The sequence below is a fragment of the Idiotropiscis lumnitzeri genome, chromosome 9 (genome assembly GCF_059441095.1).
Source record: "Idiotropiscis lumnitzeri isolate Australia: NSW breed Sydney's pygmy pipehorse chromosome 9, RoL_Ilum_1.0, whole genome shotgun sequence".
Lineage (NCBI taxonomy): Eukaryota > Metazoa > Chordata > Actinopteri > Syngnathiformes > Syngnathidae > Idiotropiscis > Idiotropiscis lumnitzeri.
The window spans coordinates 16,897,005-16,920,526 of record NC_142399.1 but is presented as its reverse complement, the minus strand read 5'-3'; the positions used below and the strand labels follow the sequence as shown (position 1 = coordinate 16,920,526).

The following is a 23,522-nucleotide window of genomic DNA, read 5'->3' as shown; positions in this document are numbered from 1 at the left end:
GCAGTGTCCTACTTGTATATTGACAACTCTACTTGGAAAACAAATCATTCTTGTGCAAAACTATCACCTGGTAAAAGGTAGTACTGATCATAGGATGCAAATTGTAAAATTACCTGCACTACGGGGACCAGTTGTCACAGATATCCATGTGTAAACAACATTCAAAACAAACTTCACAAAACGTAAGCTTGGAGTCCAAATAAAAATAAAACACTGAGACGCTTGCATCATTTTAGGGGTTTAATGGTTGTACAGATTCATTTAAATGACGAGATAACACATACAAAAATACCCTTTCAATACATTTTAGAAACAAACATCTAAATGACCTTTTTTGTTAAATGTTTCTGAACAGCAAAAAGTTGTCTGAAACAGAGTGGTGCAGTTTTTTGTTCAAAAATACCTAATATGAATGCTATTTAAAAAAAAGATCAAATGGTACAAATATGCAAATATAAATTAATTCATAAGAAAACCCCCATTAATGAAGCATGTGATATTTTGTTGAAAAACAGAAAAAGAAAAAAAAACTGTACATTTTGGGGAATGGGAATCTGAAGCTGGAAAAAGCAGTGTCAAAAAAAGCCTGCGTCAAAGCAAAGCAAAGTACCTGCTCTGAGGAAGAAGGCTCCTTGTTGGTTACAAATGCAGCAGCACAAGTTGTTTCACATTACTTTTTGTGCTGTAAGCCACCCAGCGTCAGAATGTGATGGCGGGATGGGGTGTTGGACAGGGGGTTGGGGGAGGGGGGTCTTCTGATGCCTTTTAAGAACCTCCACAGGAGGCGCAGAGGGTTATTACCCAAAACAAAGGGAATTTTGACTCTCTCCAAAACAACCACATATGCATGCATGCACGCACTTGCGCGCACACGCATGCACATACACACACACACAACCACTCACAAGCGTGCAGAACAACTAGCAAAACAAATCACAAAGCTTTGAACCAGTTTTCACCAAGCACCACAAACTTTTGCTTCACTGGGAGGGAAGTCAAAAGGTAGCTCCATATTGGGGCGCTATGAAGCAGTTGAGTGTGTAGCCCTCCTCAAGCCCAAAGCGCCGGCCGGGATGGTGACTGAGTGCAGTGCAGCTTTAGGAGCAACACAGTCGCTTTGTTTTGTTCAGCACACTATCAACCCACAGGTTGAAGCAAAACAGGGGAGGAGGGGAAAAAAAGATTCATTTGTGACATTTGACAAACCCGCTACTCCCAGAGCTTAACAACCTCATCACTTCGGAAAGCCTGATTTTAGCCAACTGTTACTTATCTGTAATAAGCACTTTAAAAGCACTGCTGGGCCCGTTTTTGGAAAACAACAACTGCACACATAAACTGATACAAACCTGGAATCCTTTTGAGTGGTCCTTGTGATCCAAAGAACTATGGTTGGCATATCTGTCAAATCCAAGCAAACCTTCGATAAATCATTGCTGCTTTATCTAAACTAGTGTTTCAAAAAAAAAATTATTAGGGCCAAAAACAACTTTCGAAGAAGCCACAAAAAAAAAAGATTTTTTTTTTTTTTTTTAAACTTTTTTCCTTATTAGATAAAACTATGATAGAAGCATCAAAAGACTTGACAGTGAGCTTAGCTTTTCTTTTTTTCTTAAGACAAAGACGTTATGTACATCAACATTTACTGTACACATTTCTGTTTGGGACGAAGGAAATCAACTTACATCAGCTGTGTGGCGAAGGTCAGACAAATGATTGGGGTATTTTTGCTTTAAAACATAACTCAAAAAATGTTAGAGAAGGAAAATGGGAGGTGTTCGTTAAAAAAAGAAAGGAAAAAAAAGCTGCTGTCTGAGATCTCAGTTGAGTGTTGCGTAAAAAGCACCCTGGTTGCTGAGTGCTGACAACCTCATGTTTGACCAAATCACCTATTTACTGGTTTTGCTGTAACCGCTGGAGATCTGGAGGTGAGGTGTCTGTCCTTCAACGTGACAGCCAAAACTGGCCCATCAGAACGTGTGAAGTCAACCTGTGTGTTGGACTTGACTGACTACAAAGCCCCCACCTGTGCGCATTTATGAATACAGACGCTATTGCGACGTTCATGCTATGTGGATTCTGGCCTTGTCCGTTTCTTTCAGCCTCTTGGCCTGCTCCTCCAGGGAGGGCGAATGGGCTCGCTTGGAGGCTGCTCCATTCAGAGGGTCTGCTCCTCGGCTCACTAACGTTGGGATGGAGCTGCCAACGGAGTGGGACGAGTGTTTGGGTGAGACATGTTCTACAGAAGAAAATAAGCACACAATTGTCGTCTAGTTAATTCATGAGCTATCAGACATAACTTGACTCTCCTCAGCCTTGATTGCCATTAGTCTGCTGAATTAAGTAAAGAATACCTCAGTTCCATTTGTACAGCGGCATCCTATGCTAAATCAGAAGTCACAAATGCATAAAATAACATTTCTAGTCTGCAAATATGAATGGAATGGAGAAGAGTAAGTCGAGTGTCATCTAATACTGCGCCATGTTTTCTTGCGCTGCTGCACAAACTAGTTCAATCGATGTGTCATTTAGTCTACATTTTCAATTGGCAACCCAAAAAAAAAAACGGTGAGTTAAGATTACAATGTTTGAGTTTTTGTCTAGCATTTTTTATTTTCTAAACATAACCAACCATCTGCATACAAATAGCAGCTTATACTAATGATTGAACGGTTGTATAAACACACTCTTCAATTAATACCAAACACAATTCATGTTTGCACGTTGGCAAGGCCATCAAAAACTGTTCCAATTTCTCACTTGGCTCATCTGGAAAATTAATAGTCCACCTATGCTCAAAAAGTATGTAATGGTCAATGTTATAATAGGGCTGATGGATCATTTGATGGATTGTGATCATGGTCCTGACTGATCGTGGCGGCTAATGTATCGCAACTGATGCTCGCGACCAAAACTAAGGGCATGAAAACTCAACTAATTATTCATTACAATCCAAATCTGTCAGGTGACCTGTTCAATTTAGCATTTTTGAACTGAAAACTAACTTTTTTGTGAGAGTTAAAAAAAAAAAAAAAAAAAAAAAGTAAATAAACAACTATTTCTCATTTTTGGATTGCCAATTGAAAGTGGAAAGAACAAACAAAAACATTTAGTTTATGGCATTCACAAACTTAAAATCTCAGATGTTGGCGCCGCCGTAACCGAGTAACCTGGAATCAATGTTGGCAAGACCTCCACAACAGACAGAATCAGAGTCAAGTCATTAAAATAAAATGAGACATTCTGATAGAGACATTTGTGAATATTCACATCTTCAGTGTCTAGTAGTGATGAATGCGAGACACTCACTGGAACCAATAACAGGAATGAACATGCCCCTTTCTTGACTGGCAGGCGCCACCTCAGGAATTACGCTGGCCTCAAATACTGGAGCCTTTGGAGGTGTGACGCTGCAAATCATCCAAACAGACCAGACGTAAGTGGGGGTCAGGTACCAAACATTACCATCCGTTTCATTTTATGTATTTTTGCAGCGAGGGCCGGCTGGTTGCCTAAAACTTACTTGTGGCGGTTGAGGGCAAGTTTGATGGAATTTTTTACGACACGACAGCTGTTGCTGGCTGGAAGCGGCGAGGATGCGTCGGGCAATTCCATACTGGGAAGCCTCTGATGGCAAAGACAATAACATTTAGTCCTTATGCCGCTGCTTTTTATGAATTAAACTACCCAGAAAGCAGGCATCACCTGTGTTCTTGGAGTATCTATGGTTGGAATGGGCTTAGCCTTTGATTCTGAAAGAAGAGTCTAATTGACGAGAGGCAAAACCATGTTAAAGCTGATGGGTGGAAGGGGGAAAAAAAGGCAAAAAAGATGTAAAGATCTACCATATTAGGTTTTTCTCGAGGAGTGTCTGATGATGGTGGAAATGGTTCCTTGAATGTAGATTCATCAGCGGGTCCAACCTGCTAGTAAAGGTAAGATCATAACATTAAAAATCTTGAAGAAGCACACATGCTCAGGTGGTCTTACCTCCGTGTCTTTGTGCCTCTTGGCCACGTCTTCCTGAATAGGCGAGTGGGGTCTCTTGACTGCTCCATTGACAGAGTCCTCCAGATTGTCTGGTTCCTCTTTGGGGCTGCTTGCAGCATTGGGTATCACATTCCCACTTAGTGTTGGGGAGGCAGAGCTACCGGCTGGAAGAACAGGAGCATTTGCTTTATCTTCTGGATCTGAATGAGCAACAAACACAAACGGATTTATTTAGATAAATCTGTGGACTATTTAATTATAGTTTGATCAATTTTATTCGCTAGAAAATAAAAACACAGTACCAGGCAAATGTTTAGAAACATTTAAATTAAAATGTTTCAAACACATTAAGAGGCCAAGAAATTCACACTATTACCCTTTTTTTTTATCCATTGGTGCAGTATCTATGACTGGTTCTATTTTAAAACATTTTCATATTTAAGGGATATAAAGGGCACAATATCTTTGTGATGGATTTTATGGTATATAGTTTTTTTTCATTATAAATTGTACTCTACGTATATTTGATAGATTTAGTGCTTTTCTGCTAGGTTCAGACGGGACACGAAATATGAGATAGTGCCGCGTGTCAAGCTTGCTTTTGTTCGCCATGCAACTAAACAGTGGTTGCTTAAGAGGAGAAGGAGGGGACCCTCCCACAGACGAATTTAAAAAAGTTTGACTTTCGCTAGACAATATGGTGGATGATCATTATATTTGTTTGGATAAATTCTATCTTGGTTGACAGTTCAATGCACTCATCATTAACTATTGGAAGGTGGTTTAGCTCGCAGTTCCACATTTGAAACGCAATGGCAGAAACGCGCAGCTTGCGTTCGGTCTGAAAGCAGAATTAAGCTAGTACGACTGTCAACCATGATTGTTACAGTAGGAAGTATTCTAGTTAAAGTATGACAAATACACCGACACCTGCTACTAGCAATAGTATCAGATTACAAGTCACACCGTCGATATTTGGTGAAAATTAAAGGATTTAAAGTTAGGATCTGAAACATACGGTAATTTCTGATAACACACAGCAGGGACTTGAAAGTCATTCCAGCTCATAATGCATCATCCACGTCAAATAAATTACTGAGAAAATACCAAGAGGTGCCTACTTAAGAACTAAAGAATCTTAACTAACAGAAGAATCAGTTATAAAACATTCTGGTTTGATTAACATTGTTTTTTCCCCCCAAAATAATGTCATCAATATCTCTTCATGTCGATGTCTAAAGTATTAACCTACAATTTGGGATATTTTCTAATAAAACAAAAACTCAATTAGGTATTTCCAAACATTTGACTGGTACTGTATCCTACATTTATAAATATTAAGACTCACTGGAACAGGGGATGGATATGGCCTGGTCTTTAGCAGTTGGTGCAGAGCTTGCTGCAGGGGACACCTCAAGAAAAAGTTTCTGGGGAGGGCTGACACTACAGAGGCAAAAGATGCAAACCAATTAAGTTTGAAGGACAAATTGTGTTGCAAGCAAGAAACAAAGAAGCGTTTTAAACAAATACCAATGTTAAATTTAGGAGATAATTGTTTTATACCCGTCATCTGTGTCAGATGTAGGCTTGGAGGGTTTGCTGGTTGGGGAGTTAAAGGGAGTCCCCAAGTCCGTGTCCCTTGAGCTGTCCAGGTGACTGCTGTCCAGAGAGATCCTCTTTGAGCTCCCTCCATTCGAGCTGCGATTCAATTCCGCTATGCTCTGGAGAAGGCGATGAAGTGAGCAACCAAGACTGGAAAATTACACCCCATCTAAAAAAAAAAAAAAAATGTCTCACCCTCTTCTTCTTCTGCACTAATTCAGCAGGAAGGTACTGATGGAGCTGCTTCTTCTTCACATGAGTCGCTTCAATCTTCATCCCATCTTTCAGCATGTTGATGTTGTTGGCTTGTCTGTACACTGGAGACAACAAGGGCAGCATTTAAGTCATGTGAAGGCTAATTCATGACGGCTTGCTTGAATGTTTGCACAACAATCAGGACAGCAAAAATGAAATGTTTGCGTTTACAACAAATATTTTGGGAAATTATAATTGGGCTATGGTGTTCTATACGGTGCAGGGAAGTATTTGCTATTTCAGTGAGATTTGATCCCCCCCCCCCTCCTATTTATCACACTAATGTCAGGCCTGATGGCCACCAGATTAGTTCAATCAATCATTCAAAAAAAAAATATCACTTTAGTAATACCAGTCAAATTAAATGAAGGCTAGCCAAAGAAGTTCAAGAGCGGAAAAAGTGGTTCAAATCAATTGGGAAGACAGCTTCCAAGGCTTTGGAACTTGAGCCAATCACAATCTGAGTAATCATTCACAAATAAAGACAGACAACTGCCAACCGCAGTAAACCTTCAATAAACCAAAAGAAATGAGCATATTGTCTCTGGGATGGAACGGTCTGTCTGTCTGGCCCATTTTTGGGGCGGCGGAAGAAAGACATGAACTTTTCTTTTTTTTTTTTTTTTTTTTAAGGACGGATTACACAAGGCCAAAAGTGTTTTTTTTTTGGTAAGACCTCTTAAGTATGTGCATAGAATTCAAATATTTGCACTCAGAGCAGAATGAAATCTTGTAATGTACTCAGAGAGAAAGACAGAGTTAGTGGGATACATGCAAGGACGCAAGCGCAGAAGACAGACAGTGAAAGAGAGCGATTATTTTAATGAATAAGGACGAAAGTGTAAGGACGGAAGGGTTCCCAAGTCGTTGACAGAGGACGCGGAACAAACCGGCAAATTAGGGTAAATTGCCCATCGAGGGAAACCAATGAAAACTCATTCAGGAGGTCAAAAAAGAATCTACAACAACTGCACGACTCAGTTCATGACTCAACCATAAGAACCCATGGGTGTTCCCAGAACAAAACCACTGCTGACAAAAATAAATAAATAAAAGACAACAACATTCATTGTGAACTGAACTTAGGATTTGAAATATTTTAGTGCACAATTAGAGTGACCACAAATGGATTGCATGGACAAGTGCAGAGGCCAAGTGGAAGCAAACAAGTACATATGTGAGACTACCAACCAGTGTCTGTGAATGATTGGATATCATATGTAAGATCAATGTTCACACTCTCCGCATTCTCCACCTTCTTGAAAATGATCCCAATGAACCACATGGACACGAAGTCATTTCTGCAAGACATTTCAAGAAAAAATAGACTTAATTTGACATGTTATATTTCATCATTAGTGGTTGACCCTAGCCATGTTAAAATGTGTTGTCAAACAAACTTAATGAAAAAATCAAAAACAAAAAAAAAAACTGAACTCACTCATTGCGGTTCTCTTTGGATCCAGGGAAGGACTGGGGATTAACATGTGCCAATGTAATATACTCATTCCTCTCCAGGTTTCCCACCAAAACTCGAATCTTTGACTCAACAAGTCCAATCCTGTAGGGAAATGTATAGTGTTTTGAATTAATCAAATTCTGGACTGAGATATCCTGATTATCTAACTCACAGGAACGTTTGTTTCTCGACACACTTTTATAGTTTTGACATATTTTTCTCCATTTCAGGTGAGTTGTAAAAATTGTGTGTAAAGCAAACCTAAAAACCAGGCATCACCAAATGGCGGACCACGGTCCGGATCCGGACCGACAAATGGTTTGGGCCGGACCCATGACCAATCTATGATGAATTCTTTTCAGGGCGCATTCGCAACGTTGACGCAGCAATTCTAGTTAATACGGAAAAGGCGTCAGCAGACCGGAAGAGAGTGCAGCTGACAGTATGCCTTGCTAAAAAGTTAGCAAGGTCGATGCGTGTTGTTTGAAATGAATGGACGGAGAAATTTAGTTTTGTTCTGGCTGCAGCCGATTCAAAACCAGTGTGCATCATATGCTCTGAAACCGTCGCAACATTACGAAGCGCCACTACGAAAAAAAGCACCGCCCTTTTGTGCAGTTATCCGCTGAAGTTTGAGGTGAGCGCACGCAAAAACATCGAACTTCGAGTGCAGTATAACAGATTTTTACATTTTCGTTTACAGCCCAGCGGCATGCAAACGAATGTTCACTACAAGTATCATGGATTTCAGGGAAACATAAAAAAAAAAAAACATTCAGTGATGGGGAAGTTGTGAAGGAGTTCTTAAATGTGGTTGCACAAACATTATTTAAAGGAAAACACAAAGCCCAGATGTGTGAAATAATTTACCAAATCCCAATGTCCCTGACTTCGTTCCAATCCAGATTTAAGTCACTGGCTGGGCAGTCACAAACTCATTTTTCTCATTAAGAGAAGTTAAAAAACATTCAAAAGAAATGGTGGTGTCAAAGCTCATTTTGAATTAGTTTTTCATGAGGAAAGCCATTTTTATTGATTGTGTACTCAACATGTTGACCTGGTTTACTTGGATAATAAGGCTTTTCGTTTTTTTTAGGCTGAAAACTCTTTCATTTATGAAAAAAAGATAAAAGATGTTAACGAAATGCTTAGCACTTGATATATTTCTGCAGGAGATATTTTACAGTTTTTTTCTGAAAGTGGCACCCTTAAGTTCCTGGAGCCACATTTTCTTGAATGTGAAATAAACGCCTTATATTTGTTTGACTGGCAAAGGTGTTTAATGGGAACATTACCAAATATTTAGTATATGAGTGCGCTCTGTTGCAAATGACTAAATATTGAAACTATATAAAAATGTGAACATAGGCTAGACATTAAGGGAAGTTGGACTTTGGTTCAGAACGTTTAATTGGAAGAAATTTTAGTCGCGGACCTCTGTGACTTAATGGAATACCTCTGCTATAAACAGTACCATGTTTTTAGGATAATATGTCAGACTTATCATAGTGTGGCTGATTATGTGACTTGCACTCCTTTGTAACTTGTATAACTTAAAGGAGGTTGAGAGCCAAGATGGCCCATTTTTCACTAACAGGCTCAGTTTATAAATTTTTTGATCAGGCAACTGAAATTAGTTATCCAAAGATCTATGCCCGCCTGCTGGCCACGCCACTGTCAGCCGTTGTAGTACTGATATAATTTTTACATGCAAACCTATTATATAAGTGCCAAAGTTAAGCTCACCTGAGTGTCCCTTGAACGTTGGAGCTCAGACTGGCACCTAAAATCTCTGTTCCCAAATTGTGCTGACTTTCATTTAGCGGATGACAAATACTTAGGGCCAACAGGTTGTGGTCATGCACCAGGTAGTGGTGATGATACACTAAATATTTTGCCAACTGCCAAAAGAAATGGAAGTAGCAGTGGTTCGAAAATATTGTCGGTGGCCACTTTCTTTTGCATACTTAAAAAAATATGGTGGTGATGCAAATATTGCTGGTGCATTACCAATGGTGGCCAGAAAGGGGTGGGAATGCACCAAAAGTATAGCACACAGCCAAAAGCAAGCAGTAATACTTGGGTCTAACCCATCACTGGTAGAAGCATGTGACCTCCTTAGCCACAACAAGGATTTACAGCACCAAAAGGAGCAATAAGCGACCAGGATTCTAACTTTTCCGAAAACCTTGGAGTGGCGATACTCGAACCTGACTTTCAGCAATCATATCAAATCAAGCATCAAAACAGCCTTCTACCATCTGAAAAACATCTCCAGACTGAAAGGTTGCATAATCCAGACCAGGAGAAATTCATCCACGCTTTTATCTCTAGGAGACGTCCTGGAGATCTGCATACAGGACTCCCTCAAAAGAAAATTAAACAGCTGGCGCTCATTTGGATTGCTGCTGTTCTGACCAGAACAAAGACATCAGGCCATATTACTGCAGTGCTAAAGGCTTTGCACTGGCTCTCTATCAGCAGTAAAATGGATTTTAAAGTGCACTGTAACTGCAATACAGATTCACGGACGAGTCGCAGTAGTCTTTGTTCCAAGTACTTCTTCCCCACACGCGAGGAGCGCATATTGGGATTTTGATGGCATTAAGTCGGATGTGCGTTCATATTGCAGATGCATTGCTCACATATCCGACTTAGATTTATATAAAAAAAAGAAAAATCTGAATTGAGTTGCAGTGAGACATAGGCTTCAACCCCGAGCGACTTTAGGCTAAAAAACAAGATATTTCCTTAAACAGTGGCCACCCCTTTAATCGACAGAGTACCTCAATTTACTTTCTCAAACCCCTTCCTTAACACTGCCTTTGACAGGTATAGAAGCCACAAAGTACATTATTTTTACCTGGACTGACCGTGAATGAGTTCAATGGAAGCCTCCTTCTACCACACAGGAAAATTGAACAACTGTAATTATCTCAATTAATAGAAATTGTTCGATTAAACACAGAATTGACTGCTAAGTGTCATTTGGACTCTAATTAGTAAACTAATTGATCAAATCATGGAACCGTATCAGATATTGCAGAATTACGGATGACCTTGATTTTTTCCCATGATTGTGGAGTTCCAGTCACTCAGTCTGCAATGTTGTGTTTTTTGCCTACTTTCTTGTGCCCAGTGTGCCTACATTTTTAACATATCTCTACATTTCAGGGGCTGCAGCTCTGTTTACAACTGTCACGACCGAAAGTGTTCGGAATGGTGCTTAATGAAATCCATTTAGCAGTGGCGTAAGAACATGTTGACCCCCAAGACAAGAAGACATACTCATGTACTGCCAGACTAATTGTCTTTTCATAACTTTTACAGATGAAAAATCTACATACAATTGATATTATTCTAAAAATGTATTATATGAATGAAGTCATTCCGCAATCCGCAATTGAGTAAACAAATACTGACACACCTGGAAACTATGTGAAGAAATATCAGCCTTTCAATTTGAGACTTCAGCCATCAGATTTGAATATAATATGGCATAACATAGAATTTGTAAATCTTTGCTATTTTGAGGTGAACACAAAGTTTTCTTTAAAGATCCTTATTTTCACAACCAGAAGGCACACCTAAAAAAAAAGTTTAAGAAGTAATGATTCACCGGTGGACAAATGTCACTCACCATTCTAAATGATTTTCTTCTGTGGATGCACTGGCTGTCAACACGATGTAATGTCTGTCGAGGAAAAACAAGACGTAAAGCTCAGATAAAAACACCCAAGCTGCCTCATTGCTATGTTTAAAAGGCTTACACATTACATACAATATAACTGATGTTCACATTTCCCTCACTTGAACAGCTTGAAACGCAAAAACATTGTTCTCATTTATCCAGCATTTTTTGTTCACATTTTTTTGAATGTATAAAATCAAATTATTCCAAACTGAAAACATATTTCTGTCTTGCACACTAATGAATAAACATATTTAAAAACATATAAATTTTACGTGCTTTGAAATTGAACAGAATAATCCATGAAGTTGAGTTGGTGTAAGTAATCCGCAGTTCAAACATTTATTTTGACAGTCACAAATACAACAGAACTGGATGTCGACCAGTATCCAGTTATGAATGTCTGGCCATTGCACGGTGGGCACGGCAGTTAAATTGTCCATCCACTGAGTGAGGGCGTAGGGATCAGAAAATTTCATCCTGTCAGTTAGAGGTTACGTTAGTAGCGTTAACTGTCGTGGACGGTGAGTTTACTTACATACTCACACAAATGACATCCAATCCAACGTAAACAATGCAGTTGAAATATGCTAATCATGTTTCCAAACAAGTGCGCCTGTTGTTTTTGTCTCTAGCTAAGCCGTGCCCCATAAACGACATCGTTTACAAACTGTGAAGTCAAACTGTTTTATATAGTGCAGATTAATAGTGCAAATTAACTAGAGGCTTGCCATCGGGAGGCTTGACGACGCAACTTCAAAGGCTGGACATCCGTGTGAAATGGTCATTCAAAGTGACGTTGCGATTTGTGTGTGAGAAACGGATGACAGATGGCGAACACAGCTTTACTAAGACTGGGTGGCAACCCCGGTGGATTATGCCACAATATCTCAACTTCTATTTTTTGTGACGCTTGTAACAGATAAATAAATACCTTGAATAATATCTTGGAATCAATGCAAAATCACCAAATGTGAAGTATATTTAATTCAAAGACTGTTCTAATCGCTTTCTTTGATTCTTGAATACAATCTGAATAGAGATGTCTCAAAACCACAAGCACCACACTCCAGCAGTGTTGCTTCACAAGGCCCAGTGGTAACTTGAGTTACCACTAGAAAATATTTTGCTCTGAGATGATGTGCTAAAGGCAGCTAATGTGACACAATATTTGCAAAGTATGAAAATTATTTTTGAAGTAAATAAAACTGAGGTTAACAGCATTAAAATATCTGCGTTTAGCATTTAACCCCAGGAATTTTAGGATCACTTCTTCCAACTCCCATATTCCTATTTAAAAATGTAAGAAGTATCTTATTAGCTCAGTTCCAATTGCATAAAATGACATTTCATTGAGAAATAAGTTAGTGACTAAATCACGAGGGAATGCAAAAATTATGATGTTTAGGACATTTGCTTTTAACATTTCAATGAGGACCGTACCATAGGGCGAACTCAAGACTTACTTGTATTTCTGAAAGAAATTGGGCGGCTCAAAGAGCTTCGGCCATTCAGCTTTTCCCTGAAGGATCTCATCTGTGACGCTGAGACCTGGCCATAGCAGAAAAATTGCAAACTAGGATTAAATTATTTATTAAAAGGAATGATAGGTGAGCTTGTTATGTATTCATTGCGAGAGCAGTTACCATATTTGAACTCCTCGCTCATAATAGTGCGCGTTGACGTGGAGACGTTGTATGTGGAGTTTTGCTGGGGGTAGGCTGGGGTGATGATGGGCATCAGGTGATATCTGTCAGATGGGTTCACCTAAACAAGAAAAAAAGGAAAGCAAAAGCTTAAGTAATCAACAAGTGAATTAAAGAGGGTGTGGAAAGTGGTATTGTGTGTTTGTGAGTGGTGCAACGCAGGCTTTTTTGGTTTGTTTTTAGAGTCTCAATTTTAAAGATATCACGTAATTTCTGGCGCCACCTAGCCTGGAATTCAGAAGTACAACAACAGAACAGAGCTATTTCTTTCATGACTCCAGCCAATACATGTTATACCCCATTGCATGTGATTCTACAACATTTATTGTTTGATTATTAATCTAAAGAGTTAATTGCCTCGGTGCCCTAACATGCCTGCGTTTTGAGGCGCCATGGTTCAGTTCTGAATTTCGTGTATTTTACTTCAGGCACCTTAGTGGGCTGTCACAGTTGCTCAGGAAAATGTACCTAAGTGTGGATTTGGCAACAGAGATTGTTCTCTTTTCACATGAAAGTCTGTCTGAGTTTGTTTTGAAGATATCAGACAAACATCTCAGGTAGTATAATGCAGCATTCCATGTTATGCGCTAGCGCTTCGTGTATTTTGTCAGAGATATAGCACATCAAAGACGGAGTACTCTCTTACTTTTAAACCACATATCCATCTAGAAGGGTGTAATATGTTTAGCATACACAATATCATCTTATTGCAAGAGTTGTACTGATTTGGTCATTTATTTGAATGAAGTTACGCCACATGCTCATAAGCACACTTCTTGTTCAGCAGTTTCTTCTTTATGACCGGACTCGGCTGCACTCAAAACACACTTTTGTACTCAAAATCTCCTCATACGTGCTTGTAATTGTGGCATAGACCGAACACCAAACAGCAGTCTCTGCCTATAATACGAACACTGGCAAGTCGGGGTTTGCTTCTATCTAAAAATTAATCAAAAGCCTTTTACATTGCTATTGATCACATCTATCGTGACACATGTCGAAATTGAAGAGAGGAGCTGAGAGGCTTAATTTATTCGGCATTGTCTCGTTCCTCGAGTAGTGGCTTTGGATTGAATTCCCCCCGCACCCCAAAACAGAAAAAGTTACATATTCCAGGTTTAAACCTGACAATACAGATCATATTTCATCCAAATATGATATGCTACACAAGTGTCAACACCATTCAAGGATTATACTCACTCTAGGATCCCATACAGGTAGATTCAGATTGCTGTCCTCAGGTTGTTTCAAAAGTACAGGGTTTGGCCACTCCCTGAATGAGGGAAAGAAAAACTAATATTTTGAAGCATCATATCTGTCAAGTTGTATGTATGTGTCAATGTAAAATCAGTACAATTACTGCATAACAAGCCATGAAATGCTGCCATCAAATGAAGAAAAAGAAGTTCACATATATTTATGTCACATATTTTGACAGACAAAAAGAGAGATTTAAACATACCGTATTATCACGACAATAAGGCACACTGCAAAGTCTTAAATTTTCTCCAAAGTGGACTAGGTGCCTAATAATGTGGCGTGCCTCGTGCGTGCAGCGAGTTGCAAAATCTGTAACTGTAGCGCTCAGCTTGACGGACTGGGAACATTGCCTGCGACATGCCTGCTTGTAAAGAGGAAAGGCGGACGCGATTGAGGACATCATGTGCACATGAAAGAGGACGCGAAAGGACCACCTCTAGTAGGTACTGTAGTGCGGCAAATGAACTTGGGGCTTGCAATCACTCAGGCAGCTTGGGATACCTTTTATGCACGTTAGTCGCTAAGTCAAGAGTTTAAGCAATAGGCAGCATAATTTCTGAGGAGCCGCATGGCGACAAGACTGACTGACACTGACGAGATAGAACAGGTCATGTTAAATACTTAAAAAAAAAAAAATGTAGAACCAAACTCAGTTTTGCCCAGTTGTCATACACTAGCAGGCATGCCAGGGTCAGTTTTAGCGTGCAAGCATGCATGCCACCCTATGTTTTAAGGTGGTGTATGTATTACCAAACCTGCGCCCAATAATATGTATGTGTTAAATAGAGAATGAGGACCCATAGCTGAGACAGCGCCTTTTAATACAGTGCGCCTTATGACCGTGAAAATACGGCGATCCAATTGCATTAAAGCAATCAGCAGACCCTCTCTAGAAGGGAGGCACAATATATACAAACACCGGTACATATGATTTAGCAGTGTCTCTTGGAACAACTCCATGCAAGCAGAAACAACAATCTGACCATTTGGAGAAGACTAAGAAGAACTTGTGGACGAGGGTAGCAGCAACAGCATTAGGGTAGAGTTGGCAAGTCCTTGCTACAAGCATGGCCCATGACACTCCACCCAGAAAGCCCAGCATGTTGGAATAGATTCCACGACCTGTTGTACAAATGGTCAATTAAAACTACTCATGATAAGATATTCAAGTAGTCAGCTCTATAATAGACAGACAATTTATGCCAACGTGTTCGTGTTTAAATGGAATGCACATGGCAAAAAAGTTGACATGCAAAGAATGATTCCACATTCAACCTGACAAACAAATCTTACGTTTTGCCCAAAGTTTGATAGCTCTCAAGGTCAGCCTGAAGTTTTCTTTATTTGGCACCAAGTATAATATCTCATCAGTCACTCGACAACCTGTAATCAGATATCAGGAAAAAAGCTTTTTGTTTTTTTTTTAAATAAAACTATCACTGTTTAGTAGTGTACAAAAACTATACAATGATGTAAAGAACCTCGAGAAACTCACTCATTAGTTTAAGAACCACAACACACTGATAAAGACGTATGTAATTCCCACAACTACATCAGAATTCAGCCAATAACTAAGGTTATTGTCAGGATGGGTATGCATATCAATGAGGTTTACCATTAAGACTTCGAATGCAACGGATGTCTAGATTTCTTAGGATGGAATCCCCCCGGAGGTCTAGGTTGTCTGGAATGGATTGTAACGCCAGTCTGGCAAAAAGCAGGTCAATCTGTTAAGAAACAGAGAATAGGGGAAAAAATAAAACTAAGGTGTTTTTAAATGACCCCAATTCAACCCTTCTAAAACGCCAGGTTTTTGTGACTTGGAAAAAAAAGTGGATAACTGTTCTAAAAAAAAAGTCTCCCTTGCTACACAAACATCATTAAAAACTAAACTTAATCTCAACTGTTATTTCCCAAGAGAGGTCGGTCAGTATACAGCAAACGACAGTTAAAAAAAATGGAAATCTGCAAGTGGTCTATGCCACATGCATCAGTTCTCATCATTGGTCAGTTTAGTCACATGTGATGATGAAACTTAGCTTCAACCTACGCCACCGCATTCATGACGCATTACGCAACAAACACATCACCCAGTCATCTTGGACCATTTGTTCTAGCAGGCATTGTTCCACAGACTCCATTGATGTTGCTTTGTTCATTTTTCAACAAAGTAAAAACAGAACCGGGACTTGCCATGAAATGCAGAGGAAACTCGACCCAGTGATGTCCTAGCCAATACCAGACATAGCGACACCACATACTTGGAGTGGAACTACAGCACATTTTCAAAACAACCCTTGTGAGTTGCTTGCGAAAGTTCACTCCAAAAGCATTAGCCAAACACCAAAACAAAGGCTATTAGCTATTAGGGAACAGGTATTTTATGTACCAGTAAGAGCTGTCATTTCAATTTACACAGTACCTGTCAAAAGTTTGAAAACACCTTCAAATTCAAAAGGTTGCAAACATCTAAAGAGGTCAATAAATTCAAGCTATTAAATCTTGATAATGAACAGCTGTGAAGTGAAAGTAATTTCAGGTCACAAAGCACCATTTACATCAAAAAGATGACTGAGAAAATACCGAGATTTTGCAAAGCTGTTATCTGGCAAAATGTGCCGACAGTGAAAAGTGAAAATTATAAAGTTTTGTTTTTTGTTTACCAAATAATTCCATCAATATTTTGACATACTGTCAACCAACAATTCTGGATATTTTTAAATTATGAAAAAAAATAATAGAATAAGAGAGTGTTTACAAACCTTTGACTGGTAATGTGTATACAAACTATGTAAAAAAAAAAAAAAAAAAAAGAAAAGACATACTCCGTAAAACTACAGTATCTACCAGATTTTCCATTTGTTTTTTTGGGAGAAGATAGGTGAGGCGGATACCATGCAAAGGGACGCAGACAGGTTTATATAAGATGAAGGATATGGCCAGGTTCTACATTTGCTTTAAGCTAAATAAGACTGTGTCCAACCTCTTAACAAAACACACCCAACCTAATTACTGGGTAGGTGCCGATACGACTCAAAGCTTTTGAGATTGCTCATTGTCTGAAGCGACAGTTCAGACAGCAGCTCAACATGTGACTTTATGTCGTCTCTAGCCACATTGTGTCACTCTTCAACCTTGCGATATAAATAGGAAATGGGATTGTAATGTTCTAAGATGCGACATGTGGTGTTCATAAATTGTTTAGGTCTGTGACTATGATAGATCGTGGACTTGCACGAAGAGTTGCAATGTAAACAAAACTCCCGCCGGTGCCGTCAGTTCATACCGGAGGTCACACCCATAATTCAAACAAAGGCTCATCGGGACTAGGAATAAGGTGGATACTGAACAAATTGTGAGCAATATTGTACCCATTATACCCAATTGTAAATAAGCAATTTTTTTCTCAAATGCACTTTTACTTTAGTCTTGCAGTAACTTACCTCTATTCCATCAAATTTGAATTTTATAACAGGAACAAACGCATCCTCAACAGCCTTAAAAAAAACAAAAAAAAACAAGAAAGCTATGATCACAAACTGATTCAAACAAAGTAAATAAATTTCACATTAAGACACGTATCACATTTTTGCAGCAAAGTTGCTCTTTTTAATCCTGTTATGCCAGGTTCACACCAAATCCGTTGCAAGCCTTTCCAGCGGAGCGACATAAATGATGCGCTTGAAAGGATGGGACGCAGAGCGAAGAACCGAAAATAAGCCCTTTCTGTGTGTTAAAAAAAAAAAAAAAAACCTTTCTTCGTGTGCCGCGGCAGCCAATCAGCTCAAGGACATACTACCTCACACCCAGTGTCTAGTACACTTGGCGGGTTGTGTGAAAAATAAAAATGGAGAAGAAAATCATCATTACCGTCTGTGGGATCCAGAGAATTACAACACGGCCAGTTACCACTACAGGGGCCCAAAAAAAAAACAAAAAAAAGAACACCTGTGACCAGGCATGGCGACAAGTGAGTAAGAAGGTTGGCGTACCTGATATGTTTTACGTTTTTTTTTAAACAGCTGTCGAACTTTACAAAGACGTCATTATTGTTTACATTAACTTTAGCGCAGTGTGGGCCACTTGAATGCGATGTCAAAACCTTTTTTCCTTTGTTTGCTATAGAAAACGCTGTCATCGTTACAAAGCAAAGCCCCTCCCTGTCAGCGCAAATGAGCAGCTGCATTGTAAATTAAGCAAAGCAGAACATTCAAACAGATTTGGTGTGAACGTACCATTAGAATATTACAAACTAAAGGGATCTACTTTTGTCCCGTGATTTTGAAAAATTAACAGCAGCCCAAGTAGCCTTTTGTCAGTTTAATATAATTGCAAAGGCTTTTTTTAACTTACAGTCACAAGATGCGATTAAAAAAATAAGTATACTAGTGTGCTTACTAACAATTGAGTTTGTCTGGAGAAATTCTATCATTTGAGGTCAGGATAATCACAAAAGTCTGAATCATGGCAAATGACCAACTTTTTTTTCCTGAAAACAATCAAAAAGGACTTCGGGCAATTGGGCAAATGGATACAAGTATGTACTATAAAAGTAACAAACTTGGGTTTAAGCTTGAAAGGATTTATACATTTGCCAAAATTGGGCTTTCTGACACGACTTTTGAGATAAATACACATTGACAGTAATGACAAAATACAGCATGACTTACCCTCAGGTCCTTGATCTCTTCATGCTGTTTAAACTTCTCAAAGAATGACTGAAAAAAGTCACTCCTTTCTACATGACGAGGAGCCACACACAGGGCATCGATATCAGCTCCTGCAATGAGCACCATCTGATCAGTGCCATTCGCTACAAGTAATTCATGAATAGTCAGGAATCATGATACATAAATTAATTTCAAGAGAATCCGTCAGTAAAACAATGACATGGAAGTTATGTTGTCATTCAAATTTGCTTCAACTTTGGAAAATTATAGTGCAGGGCTGAACGAGTTCAGGAAAAAAACTGATATTATTGACATTTTTTTTTAGGTAAAAATGTGTAAAATTGTGGATAGATTTTTGTCCCCCCAAAAACAAAAGATGTTTTAACTATATCTATCTATATCTATATATATAGATAGATAGAGATATATATATATATATCTATATATATATATATATATATAGATATATATATATATATATATCTATATATAGATATATATAGATATATATAAATATAAATTGTTTTTCACATTTTTGCCTCTAAGTTTTCTTCCATAAATTAAATAATTCATGAAATTAATTGAATAGTCATTTGTATAGCTAAGTCAATTACAAAAAATAAATACATCTGAGACCCATCATTGTGTGGACCTCAAAATTCAGCGCTTTACATTCCAAAATAAATTAACGCAAATACACAGCTGATATTGCAAAAATAAATGATTAAATTTAGTTTTTCTTCTCTGAGGTGCTTACAAAATACTAAATATTTTGCACAACCTTTTGAGGAAAACACAGCAATAAAATTATTTCAGTAACTGAAACTCCTCCTAAGCACACTGGTCCAGTAATATGTGGTTTGAAGGGTACCTTCTCCGGAATGCAAGTTTCAGCTCTTTTCACAAATGTTCAATAGGATTTAGACTAGAGCTCTAAGAAGACGACTTCAAAAATTGTCCGTTTTGCTCTTAGCCATTCCTGGGTGTATTCAGTTGAGCATTTTGAGTCATTAGCCTTGTGGAAGAGACTTCATCTGTTATTGAAACCAAGGTTTCTGATACCAGGCAGCATATTTGATTCTAGAACACCTTGCTTTTAAGAGATCAAGGTTCTACATTTGTCTGTTCATAAGTCAATAAAGACCACTTTCACGCTTATTCCCCAAAGCATAAAGTTTAATAAAAAGTGAAAACTGAACATGACATACCTTTTGTGTGCACTCCAAGACGATACGAACCAAATGTAAATATCTTGCCCCCAACACTGCTTATAGCGGAGGGAGGAAGGTTCTGTTGAAACGACAAATCGATTTAATTTCTCTCTAATAGCAAAAAAGTTTCCTGGAGTAGCTTATGCCCACCATATACCTAATGACGACACTGTAGACTTAACTGGACAATATAAAAAAAATTACAGCAGAAACTGATCCTAATTTAGTTGAAGATAATCCCAAACTTCATAAAAAGATGCGACGCTTGACATTCTTTTCTGGAAAGTTTTTATGCGGCAACTATATTCTTTTACTGGACCAAAAACATGGCACAATGGTCAAGGAATAATCTGATTGCCCGAGCCCCGCTAGTCAAATTTCTCTATTGGTGGAGGATACAAAGAGAGAACCCTGCAAAGGAGCAGCACTGGTCACGCCAAAGCTCCTGTTTCTTACATTTGCTTGCCATTTTCATTGTAAAGGATCATGTGCTGACATTTTCATTGGCTGTAAACATCTGTGCCGTTGCATCGTGCAATTGAAACCCCACACACACAACGCAAAATCATTTACTTGCGATTCAACATGTTTTATGGCACCAAACTATTTGCAAAAGGTGGAAACTAAAAAATGTAGTTGCAGAAACACACACACACGCTGCAAAAACTAATTGACCATTTACAACTGGTAACATTGCTCTATGTACAATGGTCTCGGGTCATGCAACCTACCTTTAATTCACTGATCTCTGCGATCCATTCTTTGACAAAGTTATTCAATTTTCCCAGAACAGCAAGTCTAAAAAGAGAATAAGACGGTGAGTCATTACATTGAATGCCTTGGATCCAAATTTTCCCCATTTCTTGAATAGCAGCATTACAAAAACAAGATGAATTCATCAACAGACCCACTCGTATAAATAATATTCAAGAGATGTAAATAGAATGCATACACTTACCTGTGATTCAATTCCTCTTCATCTTCAAACACTCCAAATGGCTTCATAGCATCGCAGAGCTTCTTGGTGTACTGGTGGTCTATGTCTCTTGGGGGCGCAAGGCTAATCGCAGATGTAATGCCGTAATGTTTCTGAGGCTGCTGCCCTCCAGGCATGTTGCTGTAAAGTATCAGAAAACGGAAATATACTGAAAAATAAAATAAAAAAGTTAAACAGACAGCCAAATATAATGAGAATGTCGTTGTAAATCTAAGTCTCTGTATTTTTCACATGAGTACATACTTGAAAAATAATATGAGTTCCAATTCTAAATTGGAACTCAGATGCAGGACGCAGACACTACTACCTGCAGATACGAGTTCGTCGTTTAGTAGGGTTAATGAGGATTGCTATGCACCTATGTCGTAAAACTTTAACACGAGACGAACCATCAACTACGATTCCCGCAAAACAACCAAAATTTAATGAACTCGCAGGTTACTTTGAAAGCATTTTTGGGTGTCATTTACAACTTCTCCAAGTAGCAGCACACTTTACAGGGAAGGATCTACCCTTGGCATTTAAAAATGTTCTATGCTTAACGAGACATGCAAATATCACGCATTCCAAGGATGTTGAAGACTTATTTGAATCCAGGATTCACTTATAGGGCGCGAGCGAGCGAGCAAGTGAGTGTTAGCAAAGAGCTAGCTTAACAGGTTGGAAACGAGAGCGGGCTAATTTAGCATGAGCGTAAACGTTAGCTTCCTGTTACGGTGGAAATGATTTGTTAACCGTATTTCAGACAGACTGTAACAGTTAACATTTTGTCCGAGAATATTTCCACGTGAAATAGTTTCACCGCGTGGCTTCACTTAAACAATAGTTAGAGAAGCCACAATGTAACGGCCTAGCCAACAATCGATGGCTTCAGGCCTTGTTATGACAGTTAGCTATGCTAACGCTAGCTTTTAGCCTATTCTTTATGACTGTTAAACGCGAATAAAATGCCCACTGCTGGGAGATAGACTTCATAATTTGACTTACCTTGACATTTCTTTCATGATACTCTAAATAGATACACCCTATTCCTGCTGCGAAGCTGTAAGAAACTAAGAAGGTCAGCAAGAAGAAATAATAACAGCCCCGACCTGATTACAACAATGGTCACTTTCCAGAGAACAGTTCAAAACCTTCCCATTGAACCGGAATCACTCCTTATAAGTTACCATTTCCGTTTGAAATCATGAAAGCTATCCCAGTCTGACAAAATAAATCTTCCAAAAGTAATAGCAATTCCTCAAGGCTATTAGTTTAACACGCGCCCGAGCGCTGTTAGGACCCTTTTATTGGAAACTACAACTCTGCAGGCGTTTGTGGGTATTACGTCGGCGTGCAATGCAGCGCGCTACAACGTCTGTGCGGCCAGAGGATCACGTGACCACGAGGCCCGCTGCTCTGCACCGTGTGGTTGTTTGCTGGATCACCGCGCTGTGTATCTGACACACTCAACACAAACTGATGTAAATGCAAATGTAATCATTGCAACAGTGTTACGTGTTGTAAGACTTTTAAACGTCACTATTTAATTGGGATGGATAACAAATGATTATGTAGTGTATTTTCACAAGGTCTAACATATACAACTCATTTTATGGCCATGACGAGATTGTTGCTTTTAGGAATACATAGTCTTGTGTTGGACCTCCCTAGTACATAAGTTACTTACCTGAGAGGCAACAGGCCTCAACATTGTTTACAATGCGTCAGGGATTCCGACAGGGGTCCTGACTTCCCAAGGTACTTGCATGCAGTAAGGGGATCTGGCGCATAGGAGTTGCATATGGGAGGGGGTCCGTACGTGGTACCCATAGGAGGCTGTGGAAAAGGCCAGTTTAAGAGCTAGCAGGATAAGAATGCATATGCAATAAGGGAGAGTTGGATATTCATGTCTTTTGTTTGCCTTTCCTTATAAGAAGGGAAGGTTCTAGAGGGGGCGGACCTTTTCCTTTTTCTATTTGAGGAGACTTCTTTGGACGTCAGCATGTGATGAGAATAAAATCCCTTTCTAACCAAAATGGCTGTGTCAGAGAAGTTTTTTCCATCACCAATTCTGCCATAGTCGGCGAACCGAAGCTGAGCCAGACCCACACATCAACAACAAAATATACCACAATAACAAATGACCGAGAGCCTGAAACCTCATTTTATCACAAATTACTTGAGGCAGTCTACACTCTGGATTGGTTGGCAACCAGTCTCTGGGGACATGTAGAGACAAACCAGAATTCATATAGTCATTGGGAGGGGTTCTGCACCAAAATCAGTCAAATATTGTGTTGAATTTTAACTACAATTGTATTGCGACCCAACTAGGCAAACGTCCTTAATTAACAATTAGTCGATTGCAAATGTTCATTGTGTGTTTGTTTGTCTTTGTGTTGTATATTTTCATACACTCTAACATATGGAAGCTAATAATTCTTCTCTTTTACTTTTACCATGTCGCATATGTTAGTCCCAACTGTGGGTGGGGTAAATGGATAGTCTTATGTTGAGCCCCAAATACAGTGAGTTACGGCCCTGATATGCGCTGGGCCTCAACATAGTTTATGTCAGGTCAGGGATTTTGATATTTATATCTTTTGTTGGCCTTCTCTATAAGAAGGGAAGGCTCGAGAGGGGGCCACCTTTCTTTTGGAGAACTTCTGGCATCAGCTGATTTGTCACCAATAAAATCT

The 23,522-nt window shown here is 39.0% G+C and overlaps 1 protein-coding gene across 5 annotated transcripts; it reads right to left on the bottom strand.

Annotated features, from left to right (window-relative positions):
- Positions 1 to 226: 226 nt before the first annotated feature.
- papolg (poly(A) polymerase gamma) lies at positions 227 to 22,174 on the bottom strand. 5 transcript variants are annotated; one of them, XM_088305006.1, is made up of 24 exons: positions 21,829 to 22,174; positions 20,803 to 20,961; positions 20,576 to 20,642; positions 19,842 to 19,923; positions 18,634 to 18,743; positions 17,407 to 17,460; positions 15,579 to 15,690; positions 15,257 to 15,346; positions 14,947 to 15,085; positions 13,904 to 13,976; positions 12,644 to 12,764; positions 12,464 to 12,548; positions 10,947 to 11,000; positions 7,289 to 7,408; positions 7,039 to 7,148; positions 5,788 to 5,909; positions 5,554 to 5,711; positions 5,339 to 5,433; positions 3,991 to 4,154; positions 3,846 to 3,923; positions 3,706 to 3,765; positions 3,524 to 3,627; positions 3,310 to 3,410; positions 227 to 2,239 (listed from the first exon to the last, which is right to left on the bottom strand). In XM_088305006.1, the coding sequence occupies exons 1-24, from the start codon at positions 21,843 to 21,845 to the stop codon at positions 2,064 to 2,066; spliced, it is 2,451 nt and encodes an 816-aa protein (XP_088161132.1). In that variant the 5' UTR covers positions 21,846 to 22,174; the 3' UTR covers positions 227 to 2,063. The 5 variants fall into 5 exon arrangements, with proteins under 5 accessions (XP_088161132.1, XP_088161128.1, XP_088161133.1 ...); XM_088305002.1 differs by having other exon boundaries at positions 3,846 to 3,926; positions 3,991 to 4,190; positions 21,829 to 22,173; XM_088305007.1 differs by having other exon boundaries at positions 227 to 2,199; positions 3,846 to 3,926; positions 3,991 to 4,190; positions 21,829 to 22,173.
- Between the last annotated feature and the right edge of the window lie 1,348 nt (positions 22,175 to 23,522).